We start from the raw sequence: 17623 nt of genomic DNA, 5'->3' as shown, positions 1-17623 counted from the left end.
CCAGGGCTGGAAATACTGTGTGTGTATGTGTGATTTCACAAATGTGTTTAAAACAAAAATTAGCCAAACTAAGGTATATTTACAACATTATTTCTTTAAAAAAATATCTCTGGTAGAGTGCCTTGGCCATACATTAAAATGATCTAAGGGAATAAGCAAGTATTGCATAACCTTCCTTTTATATCTTTTGGGGGGAGAAGTAAGGAAGTCTGAATGTGTGCAGTTGCTCAGCTATTATCATTATTTCTAACCCAACTGTTCTGCTGGAAAATACTTCCTTTGGTGCAGCAAACTCTAGGAGAGCTATTAGCCAATTTACAGAGGCAGGTAGGCAGCCCTAACTGCTGGGTGATTGCTGTTCAGAAAATTCAGCAATATGCACTATGCACTTCCTGGAGAGTGTCAAAGGTTCTCAGAGCTAAGCCCTTAGCAAGCCAACCACTTACCATCAGCAATACTATTGTGTTGCTAGTCCCCTTCATAGACATGAGCCAGGATATCCCTTTTCTCCTAGGGATAATGATTTAACCAGGATTAACACTCACTGCAGCTCCATAAAACCTGTCAGAGCCAAGAGAATACAGCAAGTTAAAAGGAAGTGATGGCTACTGGGAAGAGATAATGAGGTCCAAGGGAAACAAATTTACATAAACTTATCAACACCACAAGAAAAGGAAATCATGGACATTATTTTGACCATCTTATTTTTTTTTTAAAATTTATTTAAAGAAAATGTGTCGCATGGTTAATAGTCATAATACATTTGTTTCCAGATAAGTAAAAACAAAAATTATTGAAAACAATAGAAAAGTAAAAATAAAAATAAGAGAAAGAAAGAAAGAAAGAAAGAAAGAAAGAAAGAAAGAAGAAAGAAAGAAAGAAAGAAAGAAAGAAAGAAAGAAAGAAAGAAGAAAGAAAGAAAGAAAGAAAGAAAGAAGAAAGAAAGAAAGAAAGAAAAAGAAAGAAAGAAAGAAAGAAAGAAAGAAAGAAAGAAGAAAAGGAAGGAAGGAAGGAAGGAAGGAAGGAAGGAAGGAAGGAAGGAAGGAAGGAAGGAAGGAAGAAGAAGAAGAAAGAAAGAAAGAAAGAAAGAAAGAAAGAAAGAAAGAAAGAAAGAAAAGAAGAAAGAAAAAAGAAAGAAAGAAAGAAAGAAAGAAAAAGAAAGAAAGAAAGAAAGAAAGAAAGAAAGAGAGAAAGAGAAAGAGAAAGAGAGAGAAAGAGAGAAAGAGAGAAAGAGAGAAGAAGAAAGAGAAAAAGAAAGAAAGAAAGAAAGAAAGAAAAAGAAAGAAAGAAAAGAAAGAAGAAAGAAAGAAAGAAAGAAAGAAAGAAAAAGAAAGAAGAAAGAAAGAAAGAAAGAAAGAAAGAAAGAAAGAAAGAAAGAAAGAAAGAGAAAGAAAGAAGAAAGGAAAAGGAAGGAAGGAAGGAAGGAAGGAAGGAAGGAAGAAGGAAGGAAGGAAGGAAGGAAGGAAGGAAGGAAGGAGGAAGGAAGAAGGAAGGAAGGAAGGAAGGAAGGAAAGGAAGGAAGAAGAAAGAAAGAAAGAAAGAAAGAAAGAAAGAAAGAAAGAAAGAAAGAAAGAAAGAAAGAAAGAAAGAAAGAAAGAAAGAAAGAAAGAAAGAAAGAAAGAAAGAAAGAAAAAAGAAGGAGGAAGAAAAAAAATGCAGTATCAGGGGCTGGAGCAATAGCATAGTGATAGGTAGGGTATTTGCCTTGCATGCGGCTGACCCAGGACAGACCTCAGTTTGATTCCCAGTATCCCATATGGTCCCCCAAGCCAGGAGCAATTTCTGAACATATAGCATGGAGTGACTCCTGAGTGTCATTCGGTGTGCCCCACACAAAAAAGTACAATATCAATCACATTTCTTTGTGAAAAGAATTGTTATTTCCAATTAAGTCATTAATACAATGGCAGAAGGTGTAGTAAGCTCTTTCGGTTGGCTGTTCATTCTGTTAAATTGTTGTGTTCCTATAGGGATAACAGCATTAAAGAAATGATGTTGCCCAGAGATTTCCAACACTATTACTGATACTGCAAGTGTTTAGGGCCATGTACTTAGCTGCCAGACTTCTCAGAAGAGATGGTCAACTTTATGTAGGAACCAGTGAACCCATAATCTTTCACAGCTTGGTTTACTTCTCATTTAAGAAAAGGGGAGTCTCAAAATTATGGAGTTTTACCTGGTTCTTTACCATGATCCCTGTGTGAATATGGAGGTAAAGCGTGTAGAAGATTAATTTAGTTGACACTTGAGGCCAGGTTGGCCTCAAGAGTCTTGAAGGACTAAGTTGCGCTAACTCATTTGCTTGTCCTGTCAGAGTCGCGGGGTCATGGTGATAGGAAGAGTGCCAGATAGAATGTGCCCCAGCGCTGAGTTTTTTGTCTCTTGGGAAAAACAATCCTCTAAGTTTGTTTGTGGAACAACAAGGGACATCATGATGCTGGAAGTGAGTGGCCTCTGTCCTACTTGAATTTCCAATAGTCCATCTGCAGGTCTGCTCTTCTGGGGTAAAGGTTGGTTTTACTCTGATGGCTTGTCTCAATTCTAAGTACAAATGGGGTTGTATTTATGGGGAAGCTACTAATGTGTCATTCTAATCTACTGGTGTTCTCATTTTCAATGATCCATTATCCCACATTGTTGATAAATTTGCTTAGCATAACTTAACTCTTCCTTTGCTAAGGTGAGGATGGTGAAAGGGACTTAAGTTCATTTTGGTATCTACAGTTGAAGGTCTATAGATGGCAGGTGTGGCCAACAGTTCTCAAATGTTCCTTGGACACTGTCAGTTCCAAGAATAGACCTGTACTTTCTCTCTGTTTTCTAACGAGAAGATATTTTTGGATTTTTTTTTAATCCTCTCTAGGATCAAATGTCCTGGTTTGACCACTTTGAAATTCTCTCCAAATGTAAATAGTTAATATTTCTATAAAATGGATCTTGATAAAACACAGGGAAGAATGCTAAAATAAAATGAGTTTCTTTTTTTTGCTTTAATAAAATAAAATTTAATATAATAATAGATTATTCTGTAATACAAAATGGTTATAACTAAAAATTTTATTTTATAGACATATTTATATATTTCAAAAATAAATAAAACAAATATAATCATTAAATATAAGACTCCTGATCTACATCATATCTCCAGTTTAAAGTCATATTGCCCTGATACATCTGATTCAAAGAAACATTTTATCCAAAGTCCAAAGCCAGAGACAATCAATATTCTTACTTATTTTCTAAAACCGACTTTGTTGCAAGAGTCTGAGAGACATTGATGGTTTATTAACAGCTTTTTACCTCATATCCACCTCCCTAACTTTGAATTATTAGAATTGAAAAGAAGCAATTCTGAAATTAGAGGTTATAACCATTTCCATAATGGATCTAGAAGACAAAACAAGTTCTCAGGGCAACAAGTTTGACATAGATTTACTGACATTTGCTACATGCTCCTGTAATGCAAACTAGAATATTGTGGCATAAGCTCCTCCTTTTTACCCTATCGATACTGAGTCAGGTATCTCATGATTAAAAGATGAGAATTAGATCTTTTTTGTTGTTGAGTTTCTTGGCCAAGTGACAACACCTGAAGTTCCAAACATATGTTCACTGAAGGGTTGTACCATGTGAAAACAAGAGAACTGGAAGATTTTAGAAGATATGAAAACGACTGGTGTTGGTTTTATTGGAGCTTGCTCAAAGACCTGCAACAGTCCGTCTTATGACACCAGTGTGGATGCTTCTACTATATGCACACTGGTCTGGCCATTAGAGAAGTGATGCAGAAAATGAAGATATTGCAATAAGCTCCATGAATCACGGATCCACATACCAGAGAAGTTCTGAAAAAGCTGATCTCTGTGCTCCGGAAGCATCTGTGGCTGCCTGGAGTCTGCCAAAAGTCATTGGTCAGCCAGTAATGGAAAGAGAGGTTCCCCTGAAGGCAGAAGGCTGAGTCTGCTCCCACTTTATTTGGGAGTGATTGCATTCACTGAAACACAATGGAGATAGGGAATCATGTTTCCAACTGCAGGATTTTGCTGCTCAAAGATTTCTGCTCTGGTCACGACTGCATTTTATTCCTCTTGTTCTTGTGGAAAGAAGGTTTTAAGCAGGCATGTACATTTTCACCCATGTACATTCTGGTGTGTTTGTCCCTCTTGGAGCAAAGGGCAACAGGCTCTTCTTGGACTCATGCACACAACACTGACTCCTCAACTATCTGGCTAGCCCAGCATTGACCTTCCTAAATTGAGTTACAAGAGTCAAAGTCCAGGAAGAAGGGTCGACCTGATTGGGCTCTGGGGCCAGCCATGAGATCTCTTCTGGGGACTGTGAAATGCAGAACCCACCATTCAAGAGCCATACTGACTTGGTTTAGCAAGAGGCTGAGTCTTCAAGACACCACTCCTCCAAGAGGCTCATAGAGCAGAGCGGTGGTACCATTGAGTGGTCTGCTGTGCCCCACTGTCCTTTGCCTCCCTGACTATCTTTCACCCCAGCCCTCTGGGAAAATAGTTGCCAAAGCCTGCTAATGCAGTTTTCAGCTACAAATTTGCTCTGGAATTAAATTAGCCAGGTACCCTACTCACTGTCCATTTGGGTCTTTTCTACATGTACAACCACATCCTGTATTCCAGGCTTCCTCAAACTTTTTAAACAGGGGGCCAGTTCACTGTCCTTCAGACTGTTGGAGGGCCAGATTATAGTAAAAACAAAAATTATGAACAAATTTCTATGCACACTGCATGTATCTTATTTAGAAGTGAAGAAACAAAATGGGAATAAATGTTTGTAGTTTGTAGTTTGAAGACCCCTGAGAGTTCCTGCCTGTGATGGCTCCCTAGAGGGGAAATGGGTGTGCTGAGCACAAAGATGTCAGTGCTTCTTTTTTTAAAAAAAAAATTTTTTATTGATTGATTGGTTGGTTGGTTGGTTTTTGGGCCACACCCAGGGGTACTCAGGGGTTATTTTACTGCTTCTTCACTGAGAAATCGCCCCAAGCAGGCTGGGGGATCACATGAGATGCCAGGAATCAAACCAGGTCCCTCCTAGATTGGCTGCATGCAAGGTAAATGGCCCACTGCTGTGCTCTCTCTCTGGCTTCCTCAGTGCTTCTTGCCCAAACCTGCAGACAGTTAACCACAATCTGCACTATGGGTGCTGAATGAGACAAGTGTGGTTCTGTCTACCTGTTGGGTTAAAAACATCTTAAGATTTCTGGTCCTGGAGCTCCATACCGTTACTTGATTCTTGCACCAGTGCAAATGTACTACTACACCTGGTCTCATAGCATTAGGGCCACCTCCAGAAAACCAAAATGCTTCTCAGCTCCTAGAAAATCTCTTCAGAGGGCCCCTGGGCACCCTTTTTGCCAGGACTTACCCCCACTGGTTTTTGACCAAAATACAGTGGAGGCCTGCAGGTGTACCTATCTGAGATCCGCCCATTTCTGGGAGGGGTCTTGGGAACTGAATATTAGGTGTGACCTTACCTGCAAGACCCCGCCCATTCCTGGGAGGGGTCTTGGAATAAGTAGATAAACCTTTGAGCTAGGGGATTAGGCCGTTGGCTCTGCTGGGCTCTCTGGCTTTTGGGTCTCTGCGTTCTGGTCTTTGACCAGCATGGAGGTCAAAGGGAAGATGGCTGAAAGGAGTTAAGAGGCATGGCTAGCAAAGAATGGCTGTGCTTGAAAGGTTATGATAGAAACCACACATGTGGTGGATAGGGATGAATAAAGTTGATGCTTCCTGATGCCTGTCTCTGGATGAGTCTGATTCCCCGGTTCACCTAAACCTGGGACCCGCCAGCTGTATGGGGATTGCGGAGCCATGGCCTGGGATGGCAGAGAGAAATCCACCTCCATCCATCACCATCCTTTGCAATCCAGGCCCATCATTAATTATTTGATTCTTCAGAGGCCTTCATTTGAGCTCTCACAGGTTGTGTGGTGCATAAGGTTCGTGCAGTTTCCTGGAGAGCATGGATTTCCATTTGTCACATCTCAGGGCATCCAGATGAACAAGATATTCAAACTGATTGGAGAGAAGCAGATTGGGAGTCACCCTATCCTGGCTCTGATTTCACAGCCACACGGAATTGGTTGATTCTGAACTGAAATGAAGCATCACAAGTAATGAGGGACTAACTTGCTCCAGGTCCCGAGTGATGCTCAGATGCCACTCATCAAGAAAAATCCAATTTATTAAATCTAAATGGATGAAAGCAGGATGTAAATAAATGCACACTTACAATTGCTAGAGAGTGATTGATTTTGCTGAGAGCAAATCTGAAGTGGCCACAGGCTGCATGGAATCAATGGTTGCTGGTTTCCCTGTCCATGACTGGCATGGGTCAGAGGCAGGTGGGAAGGCCACATTGATTCTGTGATTCAGAGCCTCTAGGCAGCCAGAAACAGTTGTTCTTGCATAATAGAAATTGTTGGGCCCCAGTCATCCACCCTGGCACTGTCTCAAAGCACAGATGTCAATGCCACAGTGTTTAGGACAAGACAGGGGCTAACGATGTCAGTGTAGTGGACATTGAGAAAGTGTGTCACCATGAACTGACAGATCCCTTTGTCCATGAGCCCTGAGATGCACCAGCTGTTTTGATACTGCATTAAGCTTCTTCAGAGACAGTGGTCTCCTCAAGATTATGCCTGGTTTCCTGGGGAGGTTGACCCTTGGCTTTGCAGTGTGAGATGCTTGGGGCATACAGGAAGGTGGGTCACATCGAGCACACCTCAAAAATGTGCACCCCCGGCTTCTGTGCTGGTCACCCACCCCACACTTCAGGGTCCTGCAAGATATCCTAGATGTTGAGACTCTCATACCCACTTTTCAAAAAGTAAAGCAGAGAGAATATAATCTATCCACAATGCCCTCTGCTTCTGTCTGGGGGCCCCACAGTACTGATCTCCCTGTGGCATATCTATATTGAAATATCTGGAGAAGAATATTCTTAAACGCATGGGTCTGTGCTCAGAATATTGCAGCCACCTCAGTCTCTCTTGCTCTACTTTCCTACTGAACTGTGTTTGACAGAGAACTGGCTGTTTTCCTCTGCTTTCATCAATCACTTTGCCCATGAACTGCTAAGATATACCAGCTATTGTGACATCATTCAGCATTTCTCAAAGCCTCTAGTTCTCCTAATACCCAGGGACAACTTTCTGACATCACTCAGCCTTTCTCAAAGCCTCTAGTGTCCCTATAGACATAGGGGCAATTTCTACCATTGCAAAATAGGGAAGAAGAAGGGACTCTGAATGGTACTTGAAGACTCTCTGGGCACCCTTTCTGGGCCTCATGGACACACCACATAAAACCATGGTGTTCTTCACATCAACAGTCTGACATGGTATAGGATAATAGAAGTCATGGCTCCAGGACATACAAGTAGCACAGCTCCTTTCAAGCTCTACCCAAGGCTGATTTCATAGACAAACTCAAATCAAATTATTAACCTGACTGAGCTGAAAGAGATTTCAGAGCAGAAACTTGGTTTTCACTGTGTCTTAAAAGAACCCTATAAACCTCTGCCTGGACTTCATTTTTTTCAGGTAGATATCTGAGTGTTAAATCAAGACTAAAATACCCATTGCCTCCTTCCACAGCAGAAGCAAAAATTTATTTCCCCATTTTCTCCAGGCTAAGAGAGTGATGAAGAATTATGAGTTATTTGTTTCTTGATGAAGGGGCACCCAACAGTTCTCATGAGGCATAGGATCCTTGTGGCCAGTTTTTAGCCAGGTGGGCCTTCAATATTTGTGATATTATAAGCTATGGTGAATTGTAGTTGTGTAGAGTTTATGCTAGGCATGTATCACAACCTCTGTGCTAGGTTTGATGGGTTTAAGTGGCACAATAAGTTTTTAATGGTTCCACAAATGCTAATAGAAAGGAGCTACATCAGAACATGGTCTTGGTGGGAATGAGACAAAGGCTCTGATGTAGAACTGGGTTCTACCACTCTGCTTCTTGGGTAATGGATCTATAACCACTAAATCATCTTAGACACATGCTCACCCAGAATTCCCTCCTCTCAAATATTTCTACCTTCTTAAAGTCAATAGGACTCTAGGTGGGCTGTTAGAAAACCATGAGGTTCCTGACCTTATTTGAAAATAAGAAAGAAGTGCCTCTCTGAACTGGTTCAACTTTCCCCCACACTCTGTCTTTCTCCACAAAGACCTATCTGCTCTTTTCTCTCTCCTCTGCCTTCTTCTTTGCTTCCCTTTGTGTTATCTGGATGGTCAGAGGCTACTTTGTTGAAGCAATTTGTATGTGAGACTTAATAGTTCAGAGAAATGGGGCTTAGAAAACTACTGCAGTGGGAATGGCACTTTCCTTGGATGTGACTGACCCAGGTTCAATCCCGGGCACCACATATGGTGATCATGCCCTCTCTCCAGGAATGATCTATGAGTTTACAGCCAGAATTAAGGCCCTGAGTAATTCTGGATCTGAACCTCCTTCAGAAGGAGAAACAGAGAGGGAAAGGAAAAAGAGAGTTGAGGAAAAAAGAAAGAAGATAAAGCAAAGGAAGAAAGACATCAGCAAGTTAAAATTGAAGTCTCGTTGCCCATCGCTTTTAACTTAGTTTCTCAGGTCTTCCCTCCTAGGACACAGGAACATTGTCCAGATACCAGATAAATCCACTCAAAGAATTATGAGCCTCCATTATATCTGTTTTGGAGGCTGCAGGGAACTTTGTCAGCAAGTCTGCCAGGATTCTGATCTTCTTCCTAAAACCCAAGTGTACAACTCTCCACAAGTAAAAAGTGTCTTTTCCTTAGTGCTCATTTTCAGCACAACTATTTTGAGTGAAGTTATTTTTTCTTCCCTAGGCCATAAACCTGACTAAACAAATAAACAAAGCAACAATCTAGTATCTGAAACACTTGTTCTATTTATTCGAAAGCCTCCAATGGCCTAAAAGTTGTCATCAGACAGAACCCAGCAGACATGAATCAGAGAATAACATAACGTGTGACAGGCTGTACATAGCTCTGCTAACATCTGCTGCAGAGTCCCAGGTTAAGGTACCATGAAAACAGGTGCAAAGGATCCTTGTGTGTAGGATTCAGTTATTTAAAGATATAGACACACAAATATGACTAAAACCCAACTACAAACATGTTGGTAATCATGTTGCTTAAATAAATATATTATTAAAAACTTCAAAAAAAGATATGCACAATTAATATTTTTTTACTTCTGCCACTGCAGCTGAATATAGCGATTAGTGTCTCCATGTCACATTCATTTTAAGTGTGGCCTGATATATCTCAGTTCAACCTCCAGGTAAAGCCCATGCTGATCAGGACCAATCAGATAGCTCAACAGAGCAACTGGTACAAGCAAATATCCACCTGCTTTGGTGTCCTTGACCCCTCAGAGTCCCCAAACTTCCTTTGAAAAACAGGAATCATTAGCTTTCACTTCCAATTGTCTGCAGACATGAGAAAGTCATGGCAAGACGTGTGCATATCCACAATAACCACCTATCTGCTTTTTCCAGAAACATGCAATTCTCTTGTTAATCATTTAGTGTTAACCTGCAGAGCTGAGCTCGCAATGCAAGGATGGAATTTTCCAATGTTTTATTTGTAGGAAGATCGTTTCTAAGGAATTGTTCTTTCAAGCTAACCTCTTTGAGGAGTTTTAAATGAGCTTTGCTTTGCTTTCCCCTGACAGTTTATCTTAGAGAACAATCTTAATCAAGCATACAAGAGAGAAGGGCACAGAGTTGGGTCAACCCAACCCTTCTGGTTGTGTTTGTTTATTCTCTGCCCTGCCTCTGAGCCTGGGGATTATTAGTCTATTGGCTTTTGAGAAGAAAGGCTGAGACTCTTTCCCACACAGAAGCTGTTTTATAGCTCTGCCACAACCACAGAGGATCCCAACAATGGTAATAACTGTGAACACTATCTCAAAGAATTCAGGATACAGAAGTTTGAGGCACAGATGTGCTTTGTGATATGGCTTTTCTGTGTATCCTCTGACTTCATGGCATTCCATGTTCCTCTACTCCTACCTGACACACACAATAAAATTCAACAGAGAAGAAAATCTTCAATTCCAGACCTAGAAAGCCCTCTGAAGTCTTTATGTAGTGGTGAAAGTATGGACCCACATTTCAGTCGCATTGGCTGCATTATCAACAGTTCAGAAACTCATGGTCAATCGTTACTGTGGTTTCTCAATCACTACTGAGTGTACTGATGAAGGAGCATTAATTTAGCAGCTAGAAATAGTCAGGGGCAGAAGCTGGGTGAGTGCCAGAAAGCAAAGATCTTGTATCCCACCAAAGCTAGTATGTGGCGCTAAGTTTTGTGACTAAGGCATACATCTTCCTGCAATGGTTCTCTCTTAAGGTTGAGATCTAGAACATAAAGCAGACACTGACTTTAAGATATGGTGATTGTTTCATAATGAGTAACAGGATAGGGTTTGATAAGCCCTGGGTCTGAAAAGCAGCCTGTTACTAACTGAAGACATGAAGAAATGAAGGAATGTGTGCATTTGGGTGAGTCCTGACATTATGCAAGTGAATGGGAAACTCCTGTGCCCTGTGTTTAAGGAAAGCAGATAACTGGAGCAATGGAAGACTCCAGACACATGTAAGGGAGTTTCCAACTCTCAAGGAATTGGTCTGCAAAACAGTCATTTACAACTTCCTCCAAGCAACAATCTAAGAGTTGAATTTGTGGGGTGCCAGGACAGGAATGTGTGAGTCAGGACTGAAAAGATACTCTTGTTGGCGTCTCCATTGCCAGCCTATATTTGATTCCAGCTCTTAGCACCCAACTTTCCCAAGCAGGGGTCATTTATGAAGAGATGATCTAGGAGACATATATAACTGTGAGGTATACTGCAAGCAGTAAAGTGCCAGGAGCTTAGGACTGGTACATTAGAAAATGTGGTAGCCACACACAGATATGTCAGCCTACACAAGAGGTTGGAATACCCCTGAACAGAGATGACTGGATAATTGTGGAACTGTTCAGATACCTGTGATTCACCTTATAACAAGTCCTATTCTCCAAAGGTATGTAGGTCCTCCTTGATGTGTCCTATAATACCCCCCAGAACTCTGCACCCAGATTTCACATCCCTACTTATCCTATTGCCTTTTTCAACAGAATTATTGCCACCATTGACCTTTTCACATTTTTTCTTTCAGGCCCTGCTGCAAAAAAGAAGTACGTCAGTTATAATAACCTGGTTATCTAACCTGTTCCATCCCATGGAGACCAGGAGCAGGAAGATCTTCCATTCCTGTGTCACTCAACTTGACACAGGACACTTGCTGTCCTGCCCATGCTGCCCATCTACTGGAGGCACTTCCCCAGCTGGGAGGCCAGTGTTAGAAGGTCCAACTGTCCTACAGCTGCTTCCTGAAATAGTCTTACTTGCTCTTGGCTTCCTGAGTCACTGGCATCAGCACTGCCAGCCACCTCAGCTGCCATTTTGGTCCTTCCCTTCTGAAGGGCGACTCGAGACTCAAGCACCACCCCAGCTCTTTGGAAGATACTGAGTGGAGTGGCTCTGGTGGTCCAGGGGGGCTGATCTGTCATTCCGTGTCTGTACTTCCAGGCAGCAAGGGTTCCAAATGTTCTGTACAGTTCGTGAGGACTTTTGCACTTGGCCATCATGTTGTACTTCAGGTCCTTGTTTGTTTTTCGAATGCCCTGTTTTCCATCAACCCCTGTTCTCTCGACGGCCAAATACTGGGGGATTTAGAAAGCCAGTGTCAGTTCACAAAGATGGCGGCAGACTCAAGTAACTACTACTTCTAGGCCCAGGACTGTCTGCTTCAGTTGAAAACGCTGCTGCAAATCATGTTATTCTTCTTTTTATTTTTTAAGACACACACAAAAAAAGATGTTTAAAGACCAAAAACTGTGCTGAGAAAGTCGGCCCCCCCCTATCTGGTTGTTCGCAGGTCCGACCAAAGGACAGAATGGGTGGAATTGAAAAGAGGTCTTGGACTTGGGAATGCATGCCGGTAATGTATTTCACAGTACACTGATCATTTCTGTTTGATATTCGTATTTGTGTTCTCTTTTATTATTTTCCTTAGGGTATATGGATATTTTGCAATAATTTTAAGAATTATTAAGCTATTTGAAGAAAAGAAATATGGATTTTTCATGTCTTGAGGTTCTGTTCATGTGCCCAACCCCCCCCCAACGACTGACCAGTGTGATGAGGACTTTAAAAAAAAAAAAAGAAAAAAAAGCATGTATGTTTTTTACTGTTTGTAATAAGTACTTTCCTTAAACTTGCTGCTTCCGTGCCAATTTAGTGGGAAGACAACCCTCGCTGAAAAAGTCCCTTTCCATTCTCTTTCAACTCTGTGATATTGTCCACGAATGTATCAATAAAATACTTTGGTTAACTTTTTTATTTCCTGCAATAAATATTTTTAGTTGTTTATCCCCTTTCAATTACAGTTTATTTCATCAAGTCAGAAGTCAGGGATTGAGTTGATTCTCTGGCTTGCACTCACTGCTAATATTTTCTGAATAATGTGTAGTAGTCAAAGCCACAGGCACTGTGAACTCCAAGAAAAAACACAATACCCATGCATGGCATTGTCTGCTCCATACTTAACAGTGTGACCTGTCAAAGCTAGCAAGAGTGCCAGGCAAAAGAGAAAATAAAGTATATGTACTTGTGTCAAGAAACAGCGATCTGGGAGCATTTAGTGAGAAGATGAGCATCTCATAAACCTAAACTAAGAGACCTAACAATGCAAAAGTAATGACTATAAAGAATTTATTCATGAAGTCCAAAGACTCAGCATAAGTTCCAGCCAAAAGCCTCTCGCCTTACACAGACTCAAATATAGGTCCCAACTTTGTGACTTCTAATAAGCCATCTTGCCACTATTCAGTCATAGTTTGACTGATGATGATTGAGAAAGCCATGTAGGACTGGCTTTAGCTCAGCGGTTCCTTGTTTTTATCCCCCTTTATCAAGTACCACCCAATGGTGGATCAGATACCACCCAATGGTGGAAGCAGAATCAGGTACCACCCTAGGGTGGGGGCAGAATGTCAGGTCACACCCTAAGGTAGGGCACAATCATGATTAGGGTAGGGTCAGTAACATAATAATCCCCTGAAATATTTACATACACAACACATATTCATTTGTCATGCAGACAAAGATGAAGCTGTAGCCATGTTAAGTGTAATACTTGGGCTTCTCAAAGTTCAACACAGGTCAGGGTCAGAGCGGTGGTACAACGGTAGGGCATTTGCCTTGCACGCGGCTGGCCTAGGATAGACCGTGGTTCGATCCCCCCAGCATCCCATGTGTTCCCCCAAGCCAGGAGTGATTTCTGAGGGCATAGCCAGGAGTAACCCCTGAGCGTCACAGGGTGTGACCCAAAAAGAAAGAAAATTTCAACACAGGTCAACTCAGAGTTAGATTCAGAATCACCGAGTTCTCTTTGCAGAGGGCTATATGGGTCCTGAGTTCTCAGAACTGGATCCCAAAATCCAAAAATGCATTTTAATGGCTAAAACTCAGACTGAAACTCATTTTTCACTTGGTGTTTAACCTTCAATTCCCACTGGTGGCTCCTATACATTTCTCCATATGCCTTAGCTTTCTTCACCCAGAAAAAAACGTTTGTTCATAGACTTAAATCTCATTTCACCCTCAGACTGAAAAAAAAAACCAATACTGGCCTATCTTCAAGTCTACCCCATGCCTTAACTCCTCTTCAAATAAAACACAAGGGAGCAGAAATGCACTTTCAAGCAAGATGAGAGTCCAGGCAATTCATAATTTCAAGTCAGGTAACCTACTATACATCTTAGCTCACTGTACTTTTGAAAATTTCACCCATATTCTCCACCTTGCTCTTTTTCTGCTGGATTCTATTGCCTAACTGCTAGCATAGGAGGGCAGAGGAAATACAGCAAAAAGCTCTGGAGAGTTGCCTGGGTTCAATAGAGCACAGCATGACTATCATATAGTCCAGAGGCCTCCACACCTTTCTGACAGTAGTGCTTTTTCTGAGTAATCAAAGAAAAACTGTGGAATCTTAGCCTATGGGCAGACCTGGTGGTGCTCTGTTTAAGACAGAGAATTTTCTTCTATCACAAAGCAGGGACAGAAGGGCCTTCATAGTAACTCCCATGCATAATCCAGAGCACAGAAGAAGTCACAAGAGCAATTCTCTTCGTAATGGAAAGAACAGCTGCCAGAGACCTTTTCTCAACCCTTGCCTTGGATCCTAAGGGCAGGATTAAGACCATCAAGATTCTGATCAAGACAAGAAGAAAGCTAAAATCCTCATTGTAATCTGTATCAATGAGGCCCCTATATATGAATTGATCAATAATAAACCTCAGACATAGATAGACATCCTAATGTATTTTTTCAATCTTGTCTTGTCATCAAGCAATACGGACCATCTTTGCCTCCATCTAGTGATGCCTTGTGAACATATGAATGAGCACAGCAGTGGGGAAAGCAGCTGGCCAGTTGTGCTTTCAGTCTAGTCACATTCCAGAGTCCCCATTTCTTATTGTTATAATAAAAATCAGGGATGGTTTTGAATCTTCACTCACTCTAACCAGTCCAGAGCATGCTTGCTGTTGCTGGAATTCTATAAGATCCAAAGATACTTATACAGTCTTCAACTCTGTGTTATAAAGGGTGACTGGAGCACCTAAAAGATGGTTTCTCTGTGCTATCAACAGAAAACATCCTCCAGAGGCAGAACCCAGGGCTACAGTAATTTTTCTCTTCCTCTAAAGAAAAGTTAAATGTTCCAGAGACCTCACCTGTCTCTTTCTGTTTTTAGATTAATGCCAGGATATGTTCCCATGAACTTGTCTTTCATGAAACTTGATTTAAATGAAATCTTCTAAATTGTTCACTCAGACCCTAATACCTATTCCATTCTTGACCCTTCCAATTTTCATGCTGAAAATAAGCAAGCTACTCCAATTATCATATAAGACACTGAACATTCTGGAATAAAACAGAGCTGAGAATAGGGTCTCAGCTATTAACGGGGTCTCACCCATCTGCATGGGGCCATGTGTGGGGGTCTATGCGCCACCCAGGACTCATGTGACTTTAGAACAAATTGTAAAAGCAATTATTTTAAACAAATTCAGTGTGGTCATTTCTCCATGTAGAGACTCCATAAATGGCAGGAAACACAACCATGAGTTATTTTTTTTTTCTTGCTCAATAAAAGACAAAAAAAAAAAACCAGCCTAGAGCCTTTATTGCCCTGCAAAGCAAGCTACATTCTCAGGCACAGTTCTGGCCCTATCATGCATGAGATGGCAGAACACAACTCAGATTCCGGTAACTTGGGAGACTTTTCATTCTCTCTTCCCTTTCTCATTGACCATGGTGAGACAAAAGCCTGTGTATCTGCTCTGGGATCTTCCACTTCGGTCTCAAATCATTTCTAAGCAGTTTCTCCTTAAAGTCCTGCATTTACTTGAACACATATCACTACCCTCTACATCAACCCCAGAAGCAAAGAGAACACAAAGACATCTCAAGCTATAGACACACTTCAGTGAGAAGAGGGGATAGGAGCTAGTTAACACTTATGAAACTCCAGCAAATTATCTGAAAATTAGGGACTTTGTGTCATTTTTAAATATATCATGAAAAGATCCATGCAAGAGCTCTGGTAATAGCCATGTGTTCCACATTGAGGGGCATTCAGGGTTGGACCCTCCAGGGGTTCTCAAACTTTTTTTTTGTTTTTGTTTTTGTTTTTGGGTCACACCCGGCGGTGCTCTGAGGTTACTCCTGGCTGTCTGCTCAGAAATAGCTCCTGGCAGGCACGGGGGACCATATGGGACACCGGGATTTGAACCAACCACCTTTGGTTCTGGATCGGCTGCTTGCAAGGCAAACGCCGCTGTGCTATCTCTCCAGGCCCCCTCAAACTTTTTAAACAGGGGGCCAGTTCACTGTCCCTCAGACCATTGGAGGGTCTGACTATAGTAAAAACAAAACTTATGAACAAATTCTTATGCACACTGCATAGTTCTTATTTTGCAATGAAGAAACAAAACAGATACAAATACAATATGTCGCCCACAGGCCATAGTTTGAGGACCACTGCATCTACTCACTGCAGCACACCTGAACCTTGCTCTCTTGGCAGCTCCATCCAAGGCAAACTTGGTCTTCCCTATTGCAGGTGGTAAAACTAAAGTGTAAACTTAATCTCACCAGTTAAAACTAAGTCTCAAAGGCTCCAGAGCAGTAGCTTTGAGAAAGCAGAAGCTAAAAAGCCAATGCTGGGTCACCCCAGGTGTTGGGTCCATTCTGAGAACAGAGAAAAAGGGATCAAAAAGCTAATGTTTCTCTGGAAAGATAAAGCCCTTTCTCATATTGTAAAATGAACCTAGGTAAGAGCCTAACAAAAGGCCCTTCCTCAAACTTCCTGTTTCCCTAACCTCTTCTTTGGTATGTAAAACCACATCTGGATTATAGGACCTTCCCCCACCCTGGTGGTTGGGGTTCTTGATAAAAAAATATTGAGAGAGATAAAAGGCATGGAATAGGCAGCAAGAAGGTAAAGACCTGGCCTAAGAGAACAGGTCAGGGAGAGCTCAGCAAAGAAAACATATGGCAGAGAGACTCATGGTGGAGAAAAGCCATGCTGAATAACATGAGCTGACACCAATGAATATCTTTTTTGACTGTCATGTATTATTTCTCCACCACTACCCTGCTTCTTCAGACCCATTGTGGCATAAGGGGTTAGAAACACAGTGCCTATGGTGGCCTCCCCCAACACGAAAACTTTCTATTTTACATTTAATTCTACATCATATGACCTTTAACTCCTGTTTTAATTCACAGGACAGTTCCGTTGGAAATTTGGACCCTAGAATGTCGTGAAGAGACCCAATAAATTGGGTATTAGGGGCTAGAGACATAGTATAAAGGGTTAAGAACTTTCCTTACACTGCTAAGTCTGATTCCCTTAGTGTAGAGCCAAGAAAAAGTCCTGAGTACTGCCAGGGTGACCCTGGCACAAAAATTAACAAAATTTATGATTAGTCTTTATTTTGGAACTCATATTTATTAGAGAAACCAAAGGTCAAGCAGCTACTTGTTTTAACCCCAATCAGATATAAGAAGGGTGACCCTTCTGGTTGTGTCTGGACTTCCCTGATGTCAGCACTCACAAGTACCACCTCCTCAGAAGTCCCCAAATCTTAGGCATGTCACCATGCTGGACTTTTGATCATCTTATTGATCTCCTATTCTTCCTCTCACCTATGGAAGAAATCCAAAATAAGGGGCCAAGTAAAATTCAGGGTTTTCTCACTGGACAAGCTCCTGCTCTTCTTTCTTGGAGAATTCGGATCTGTGCACAAATCTCTCAGAAAGATCCCCTTAGGTCTAACTCATATTCCCATCTCATTTGTCTTGCCTCTGCCTAAGGATCTCCATACTTTCAGCACACAGTATATGGCTCATTGGAATGCAAGAATTATTACTCTGAACAAAAATCTCCACACCAAATCTCTAGCTTTCAAAGAATGGGAATATAAATGGCACCAATTCCTCTGTTTATCTGCCGTACATGCTTTCACTCTCTCTGG

The 17623-nt window shown here is 41.5% G+C and overlaps 1 protein-coding gene across 2 annotated transcripts in view; it reads left to right on the top strand.

Moving 5' to 3' along the window:
* GRM7 (glutamate metabotropic receptor 7) overlaps window positions 1–12419 on the top strand; it is an 884078-nt gene extending 871659 nt beyond the window's left edge. Inside the window, exon 9 of one of the 2 annotated variants that reach the window (XM_049766263.1) lies at window positions 11194–12419. In XM_049766263.1, coding sequence (XP_049622220.1) covers window positions 11194–11547 — 354 coding nt within the window. In that variant the 3' untranslated portion in view covers window positions 11548–12419. The remainder of the gene's footprint in view (window positions 1–11193) is intronic. The other variant, XM_049766266.1, reaches the window with a different exon arrangement.
* The last annotated feature ends 5204 nt before the right edge of the window (window positions 12420–17623 follow it).

Source organism: Suncus etruscus, chromosome 20 (genome assembly GCF_024139225.1).
Source record: "Suncus etruscus isolate mSunEtr1 chromosome 20, mSunEtr1.pri.cur, whole genome shotgun sequence".
NCBI lineage: Eukaryota > Metazoa > Chordata > Mammalia > Eulipotyphla > Soricidae > Suncus > Suncus etruscus.
The sequence above is the reverse complement of the archived record's forward strand: the minus strand, read 5'-3'. Positions and strand labels throughout refer to the sequence as shown.